The sequence below is a fragment of the Populus trichocarpa genome, chromosome 10 (assembly GCF_000002775.5).
Source record: "Populus trichocarpa isolate Nisqually-1 chromosome 10, P.trichocarpa_v4.1, whole genome shotgun sequence".
Lineage (NCBI taxonomy): Eukaryota > Viridiplantae > Streptophyta > Magnoliopsida > Malpighiales > Salicaceae > Populus > Populus trichocarpa.
Genome location: NC_037294.2, coordinates 16409009 through 16417665, shown reverse-complemented (window position 1 = coordinate 16417665; position 8657 = coordinate 16409009). Strand labels below are relative to the sequence as shown.

Below are 8657 nucleotides of genomic sequence, written 5' to 3'. Positions count from 1 at the left end.
TGAAGTTTGAAAACTAAATTGGACTTTTTGTGAGAACTTTGAAACCTTTGCTCATTTATGATGTCTTTTCCATCATAGTTCCTTGTCTTTTAATTTTGATCCCGGTCAAGAAATTTGACTTAGTTGTTCTTTAATTTGGTCTAGAAAAGATACAATCGTACAAAAAAAAGGATCAAAATAAAAAAATTTAAACAACAAGTCTACAATAAAATGTAAGATAGTGAATATTACATGTATAAAAAAAAAAACCTATAGCTTTATGTGTTTTCTAAAAGAAGTTTAAGGTAGCTTAATTTTTCATAATTGATATTTTTCTACCTCTTATTTTTCTCGTGATAACGCTTTCGACCTTCCGTTAAAAATTTATTACGCTAAACAGTAGAAATTGAGTTGACTTTTGATGAAAATGCTATAAAATGATCAAATAACTATTGAAAGGATCGATGATAGATGCATGAAATAGATAAAAGCAAAATTAATGCAAAAGGTTCAGATTCATTCGAATCACTTAACCCCATTCGACTTAAAATGTGATCAGTAGAACAAATCAAGCAAAACGTGTTTCTTCCATTCGTAACTAAGCATGTTCTTCGTTTTTATTTTATGATTTATTACAAAAAACATGATGAATGAATAAATTAATGACGCGAATTAATTTTTTATAAATGTTTTTCGTTTAAAAAAGGGAGTCTAATTTATAAAATAAGAGTGCAATGTTTGCCTATAGCTTCTTTTGAAACATTAGTGTTTTTGGATTTTTTTTTCAAAAAAAAAATAGATGAAAAAATTATCTCTGTTAATCTTAAAATGGAAAATGTAATTTTTTAAAATACAAGATGCAAATTATAAGGATGTTCGAAATAGAAGGCGGTGGGGTAATATATATATATATATATATATATATATATATATATATATATATATATATATATATATATATAAAAGATAGTATGTATGTCACTCACACGTGAGCATGCATGTATAGTAGAATGTTGTTTTGATTGGGTTTTGGTGAGGTGGTTCTCCTTGTAGTTAATAAGCTGGAGCTGACAAGGATCAATAACTCAGATTAATATACAAGATAATTGTGGGCAAGCTAATATGCTTAATTAGTGTGACAACAGAGACACGGCAACATATATATATATATATATATATATATATATATATATATATATATATATATATATAGTCGAAGCCTTCAAGAGCAACGCGAATTATATAATTTTTTATGAATCATGGAGCCGTCATCATTTTCAGAAACATCTAATTAATAAATAAATCATTTAATTAGTGCTTTAGACTAATCAATCTATTTCCAAGACAAGCTCCTCGCTAGCTAGATTGGACTTTAAGAAGAGATTACTTTTCAAGATCCATTAATTTGGCAATCTTTAATTTATCCTCCATTTTCTTTTCTCGCTTCACCTAATTTAATTGACCGTGTATACCAACCACACTTTGGAGCAATTACATACTGTATTTCTATGTACAATGCCATAAAACTAGCTAGGGGTAGGTAAGAATACGGCGGGTGAGTATGTATAAATTTGGAGTATACGGAATGGAAACAACTTGAAGAAAGAATCTCTACTTTGTACAGGAAGAAATTAGCGTAAACTTGTCTAATCTACGTTCGTTCTAACTTTAGTGATGATGACTGAGTGGATTAGTTTATGTCAAAGGCATCGTGTTTGATTTTGAAAACTTACTTTAGCAGTTGAAAGTGTAGAATTTAGCTGAAGTTAGATCCCAATATGCTTGTCTTGCTTTAACTTTAATTATTCCCAATGGACGCATCGGAAGTGCTCATCAATGGTGAGTACTGATACTCATTCTTACGTTTAATGTTGTTTTCAGCCGTAAATTCTCCCTTGACCAATCCTTGTTGGCTTCCATTAATAAGAGAACAAGTTTTTCAATCAATGCTTTTGACGATAAAATCATTTAGTTCTAGAAACAGCAACGACGCTTTGAATTCAAACTTTTTGTTGAAAATGATGAGCGGATAACTGTGAAACCGGTTTGAATTGTTACTGCTGGTGCTGGATATCTTTTAAGAAAATAGCATTTCAAAGTATGGTTTTGTTTTTGTTTTATATGAACATTATTTCCCAGGACACTTATAGAACTACCCTCGTAAATATTATCAATAATAACTCGAGAAGGAGCTGCTGGGAAATGGAACAGAGAATTATCGCCAGAAACAATTACACATAGTGTTTATTCTGTTGAGCAAGATGATAATTTCCTGTTTTTTAATCACAGTCATAATTGTATGAGACCACTAAACATGCCACCAAACCACCATGGAATTAATGATTGACAATTACTGATGGTCCTCCAGGATATATAGTGGATCAGAAGTTACTTTCACTGCTAAAGTTTTTATTCTTTCCATTACTCGCCCAAAATCTCCATTCCTCTCATGCTTGAAAAGACAGTATGGTCTTCTTTTCTACATCAGCTAAGCCTGCCGTTACTTCTTGATGAAAAGCATCTGTTACCATTTTTATATATATTATTATGCATTTCTATGCAAATAATTACGTTAAGGTAAAATGTAATAATAATCAGATTAAATTGAGATATCTCTCTATCCCAGTAGAATAGATCATAGATTGATTAAAATTTAAAAATTTAAAAAATAAAATTCTCTTAATGTAAGGTGCTTTGGATAATGAGAATGGTTGATCAGGGATGGCAAACGGCCCAAGTCGGGGAAAAAGATCCCAGAAATCTTATATTGGATATTATATCAACTCCCACACATTGTTCTTTGAGCAGAAAAATATATGAACTTAATTATTTTTTAAAAAAAGATATAGTAGTAAAAATTTATACTCAAATCTTTTGATAAAACATATATATTTTAAGGTATCTAATTAAGAAAAAAAACTATATTTTGGAATAAAGGGAATAGGATTTAGCAGTTACCAGGCGCATATCATATACATGTTGGGAAGTTGGGAGGCACGAAATCTCGCTCCAAACTTGACTAGATTTGTCTTCAGAAGCAAATTCTAGATTGGTTTTAAAAGAATATAAAAACAATGGTTCCTTTGCTTATTAATGGGGTCATGACACCTCAATGAATTCTAATCTCTAAACTCAAATTTTCCAACCAATCAGCCCATGGCTTCCTCTCTTCGCAACCATGATGAACAATAACATGGAACCTCCTAACTTTTCCCTTGAGTGAATTCAAGATGTTCTTTGCCAAGAACTTCATTATAAAATTTGAAGTGCTTGTTATTAAGAGGGAAACAAATTTAGATTCTAGCCAAGACCAGGGGAGAAGAAGATTAAAAAATAAAAATGTGAACTAGTGTTCGCATTATAATATATATGAGGATAATCACCCCCCCCCCCAATCACCACAGCTAGCATAGTTTTTTTTTTTCATTTTTTATTATCATCATTATCTTTGAATTGTATAAAAAAAGGTTTCATAAATTTGTATTTTCCTTCTTGCCATTTTCTTTGTCCTGTGAAAAAACAAGTGCTAAAGATGAGAAGTTCTCCTCGAAGAAGGTAGCCAGTTGACAGGGCATGGTCGGAGGTGTTTATTTTATTGGTCAAGGTTGCAATCGAAAGGGTAAAATATCAGGCAACAAGACATCATTTCATGGTTCCTCTGCTACTGCCTAAAAGGGGTAAACAAATTTATGACTCCATCAGGATGTAGTCCCTTTTGATAATGCGATAGATTCCTGAAACTGGGCTCCTTATATTAACCAATTCTTGATTTGTCATCATGTGGGGTTTTGATTTGTTGGTGCTTTTTTTATGAAAAGAACTTTTACTTCCGAGACCCCTTCCCTTTCTCTCCGTTCTGCAACTATTGCTTGATATTGATAGCATGAGATTCCAAACTTCTCTTGATATGCTCCTCATTAATTTCTTCCCTCTCTTTTATTCTATGGTGGTGGAGGAAGTTGGAGAAACTAAAGAAAATGATGGCTGACATGATACATCTTTAATACAAACACCATGAAAGATGACATAAAGTTTGTTTATGCCAAATAAATAATTGCTACAAAAGATTATGATGGCATAGTTAAAACACTTTCAACTACGATAAAAAAAAATTATAAATACATTGCTTTGGAGACTACAAATTACTATAGTAATATAAAATATATAATATAATCATGCTACCCACTAAAACTATATTATATGTATATATACACATAGCTTGTAAATGTGTGCAAAATTTTAAATTCTGGAAATCATTCTGGCCGCCCATTGTAAATCGATAGCTAGCATAAAAGCACTGTACGTGCATCATGATTCAATGTGCAAGATTATACATTACACGCTCCTAGCTGGTGGAGGAATACATGGGGATCAAGGTTCAAGAATTTGAGAGAGGTCAAGTGTGAGACAGACGCACAAATACATTTGAAAACTTAAAAAATTAGCTGGTTTTTGGGGGAGAAGCGAAAAGAAACCGAAAAAAAATAAAAAGGAAAGAGAGGATTTTCTAAAGAGAAAAGAAAACTAACATAGAACTGGGAAGGAAAAGTGATTGCTTGTACATGATAAAGATCAAAGAGACTGAAGAAAGAAGTAAGGAGAACAAGAGAAAGGAAGAAAATCCCTTGGTGAAAGAAGAAAAAAAGAAAGGGGTAAGTTTTAGCTATCAGTGAAAGAAGACGAAAGTCTCTATTGGTACATTTGTCATGAAATGATCAGGACAGGTTTTTGGTGCCATGAGACTCTCTTTCTGTCACAAACTCTGTGAGCTCCTCTTGATTTATCCATTTATTTATTATTTCCAGAAAAAAACAAGATAGACCAATCAATACCAATCAGTACGTGTCAACAACAAAACTCAGTGGTTTTTATATTACATGTATCATTGGTAATTAATAATCTTGTTATTAAAAAAAAAAAACACATTTTGGGGGTAGATTAGATGTAATGGAATGGAAGTACGGAGGAGAGACAGGAGAGGATCAAGCATTTGAGAGATTCTCTCATTTATATAAAATATATAAAGAAGAATAGTAGACGCAGAAGAGGAGGAAGAAGAAGTTGTAGCAGACAGAATTTCTTTTGTTTTTTCAGTCTAAATTTATCCGTTTACGTTGTGTGCGTGTGTTTTGTCACGATCATTGGATACACGTGGAAACCTACAAGGTAATATTTGTTCTCTTCTAGTTCTTTTCTACTTCTGCTACAACTTCTTCTTCTTGTGCGTCTACAGCTCTTCTTTTTATTATTATATATATGTATACACAGAGAGAGAATAGAGGCTGACATGCATATTAATAATCTCGTGTTTGTGTCGATAAATACCCTTCATCATCACCATCTTCCATTTTCTTTTCTTTCTCTCTTTCTCCTTCTTCCTTGTAAGCACTTGTTTCCATGTATTACTGCGAGAGTCTTTTTCTTTTTCCTTTCCTTTTCATTTATTTTGAGAAATCCGTATGCGTGTTTGTGTTGCTTTGGTTTATTGGTGTAATGGGGCTTGGTATAATTTTTTAATGGTTTTTCTGATCTGGGTTTGGTTAATTTTTGAGAAATCTCTCTGTTTAATGTATCTTCCTTTTATTTTCTGGCACTGATATTTGAATTATAATGATCATGCCATTTATAGTTGGATTTCCATTTTATATTTGTCAATTTGGACTGAATGTATCAAGTGATTTTTCTTGCTTGCTGTTTATATGAGAGAATTTTGCTGTTTCATGAATTTTGTATTGGATGAGTTGCCAACAAACTGCGACACTTGGTGGATATTTGACGTTATGGTTCTCTCTATGTTTTTTCTTTAATTGTTGCCATTAAGTTGTTTATGTTTTGTTGCTCCTTTGACCATAAATTTGTTTCCTGGTGTTCATTTGTTAAATATGTTAATGATTGAGTTGTTAAACTTGTTGTGTAGGATGGCTCATTCTAGGGTTCATAAAGATAGAGGAGAGTTGAGGATTCATGAGAATTTGGATGAGCTTGGCACTGATTTGGCAGAATATATTGCTGAATTATCAGAGGCATCGGTGAAGGAGAGGGGTGTCTTTGCCATTGCCATATCTGGTGGTTCCCTCATTGGCTTGATGGGGTATTTATGCAATTTTATTTCATGTTTCCTCATTTTTTGGTTTTATGATGTTTGTGTGTTTGTTTAAATTTCTGGTGGATAACAGGAAACTTTGTGAAGCTCCTTATCACAAGACTGTAGACTGGGCTAAATGGTATATATTTTGGGCGGATGAACGTGTGGTGGGGAAAACTCATGCTGATAGCAATTATAAGCTTGCGAAGGATGGTCTTTTGTCGAAGGTTTGTGCCGTTGTTAGTTTCTTATATATACATATATAACTTTCCTTTTTCTACAAGCATGCTGTTATCAGTTTCCAAAAAGACGGAAGGAAATTGAACTGAAGTATTTTAAAGTGGCTGCCTTGGTCAAGCATTTGCTGCATCTTGATTTCTTTGCTTTGTTCACCAAATAATCAAGTACCAATTCTTCTGTTTTCGTGTTAAATCGGCAAATGCATTGGTTTTAACGTGACGCCATTGTTAGTATAAATCCACCTCCCAAATCTTGTCTTGATTCCATGCAATGCTTAGGTTTTCCTGTTTTGGGTGGATAATTTGCATTTATAATTGATGCCAAGTCTCTCATGAAACCACCTCATCTAGTGATTAGCTGACTGTAGACTTCTGGTGTTGTGATATTGCATTGAATAAAGAGTACTATGAGCTTCATGTTTCCACTTTGTGTTGTTGCATGCATTTTCATTTTCGAGTCTATTTTAATTCTTCTACAATGTTTGTCTTCTTTTCAAACCCTCTGGCAAACCACTGCTATCATCCAATATCAACATTTTTGCAGTTCAATGAATTTTGCAGCTAAAAAAGATGTCTTAGGATGGCTTCTATATTGCTGATGCTTTTCTCCATTTCTACTACAAACACCTTAAATAACGGGATAATTTTGAGTTTCTACATAGCACTAACCTCTGTCAAAGGCAGTTTCTGTGTATTTGTTGTTCATCTGCTCATTCATTGATGATCTTCTCTTTTGTTATAAATGGACTATTTTTATACACTTCTGCTCTGCACATCTCAATATAGCTGAAAATGCCACCTACTTTGGACTGGCTTTTTAAAATCGATCATTTTTTCCTTTTGTACTATGTAGACCAATATTCCAGAGTAGATCTTTGACAATCATCTTCCATTTCCACCTCAGCCACTCTTCTTTCTGTCTATCTCAATCCACCATCTTAAGCAGCTTCTTTCATCTTGTATTCAACAGATTCTGTTCAATGTAGTTGACATGGCAGAAATATTGAAAATTTTAGAACAAAGGCCTTATTCAAGGTGTTCTCTTTGTGAACACTGCAGGCTTTTTCGGGCTTCACACTCCTTGTTGCGAAGGGTGGTTGTGAAAATTACCCTACTAGTACTAATCTGAAATAAGAGTTGCATGAATATGAGCATTAAATAAAAATGAGATCAGAAAGTTGATGTTTGTCTCTATATTGTGTGATTATGCTTTGACAGTCACCTACGTTCTTATCATTGTATGTATGTTATGCTAGCAGGTGCCCGTGGTACCCAGTCATGTGAATTCTATCAACGATTCAGTGTCAGCAGAGGAAGCTGCTGATGACTATGAGTTTCATATTCGACAGTTAGTGAAAACACGGACAATTAATGTGTCTGATAATAGTGACTGCCCCAAGTTTGACCTCATCCTTCTTGGAATGGGTCCTGATGGTCATGTTGCTTCGCTATTCCCTAACCACCCTATGCTTGACGAGAAATCGGAGTGGGTAACTTTTATTACCGACTCCCCCAAACCCCCACCGGAGAGGATCACATTCACTTTGCCTGTCATCAACTCAGCATCCAATGTGGCCGTGGTTGTGACAGGTGAGAGCAAAGCAGAGGCTGTACACTTGGCAATTGATGATGTAGGACCGGACTACCTGTCATTGCCTGCACGGTTGGTACAGCCAACAAAAGGGAAGCTGGTGTGGTTTTTGGACAAGCCAGCTGCCTCAAAACTAGACGGTTTTCAATTTTCTGAGTAGAGTCAAGCTGTTACTGCCGATGTGTATGTTTGTATGTAGTGGACGGACTCAACACCCGTGGATCCTTTTCTTTCTATTTAGCAGCCCCCCGCGTCCCCCCTCTTCTTTTCCCTTTTCTCTCGTTTGCTTTGGGTTAGATTCTCCATTTTATCCCCTCTTGTTTAGAGGAGTTGGAGAAGTGTGATATCCTTTTTGTATGAAGAATAAAGTTGGGGCCTCGGTGCAAAAACTTTTCCTGGTTCTGTTTCTTCTAGGATGGATTATGAAGGTGGGATAATAGTTCACGGGAGAGCCAGCCCAACGGGATGTTAAAAGAGATTCTGTCTTTTGCTTTACAGAGAGATTACAAGTTCCATGACATTCTGTAGGACTTCCCTTGCTCTCTCTCTCTTTTTTTTTCTCAGAGATAATTTGACTCTGGCATTTAGTCCCTACAGGTTGCATGCAAGCGAGCATTGACAGCAAGTCAAAAGGTTTACAGTTCACACCGAAATTCTCTGGCACCCTCGGGGCTTAAATCTATGGAACTGAAATGCTCAAATGCAGCATCAGATTCTATGCTATCTGATATTATTGTTGCTCTTTTTTCCCTGTTTCCGTCGG

The 8657-nt window shown here is 34.5% G+C and overlaps 1 protein-coding gene across 4 annotated transcripts; it reads left to right on the top strand.

The window, feature by feature from the left end:
* Positions 1 to 4353: 4353 nt before the first annotated feature.
* LOC7485877 (probable 6-phosphogluconolactonase 1) lies at positions 4354 to 8414 on the top strand. Of its 4 annotated transcripts, none has more exons than XM_024609570.2 (4): positions 4354 to 4631; positions 5897 to 6070; positions 6156 to 6291; positions 7563 to 8414. In XM_024609570.2, the coding sequence occupies exons 2-4, from the start codon at positions 5898 to 5900 to the stop codon at positions 8052 to 8054; spliced, it is 801 nt and encodes a 266-aa protein (XP_024465338.2). In that variant the 5' UTR covers positions 4354 to 4631; position 5897; the 3' UTR covers positions 8055 to 8414. The 4 variants fall into 4 exon arrangements, with proteins under 4 accessions (XP_024465338.2, XP_024465337.2, XP_002316080.3 ...); XM_024609569.2 differs by lacking the exon at positions 4354 to 4631 and adding an exon at positions 4884 to 5145; XM_002316044.4 differs by lacking the exon at positions 4354 to 4631 and adding an exon at positions 5188 to 5360.
* Positions 8415 to 8657: the final 243 nt, after the last annotated feature.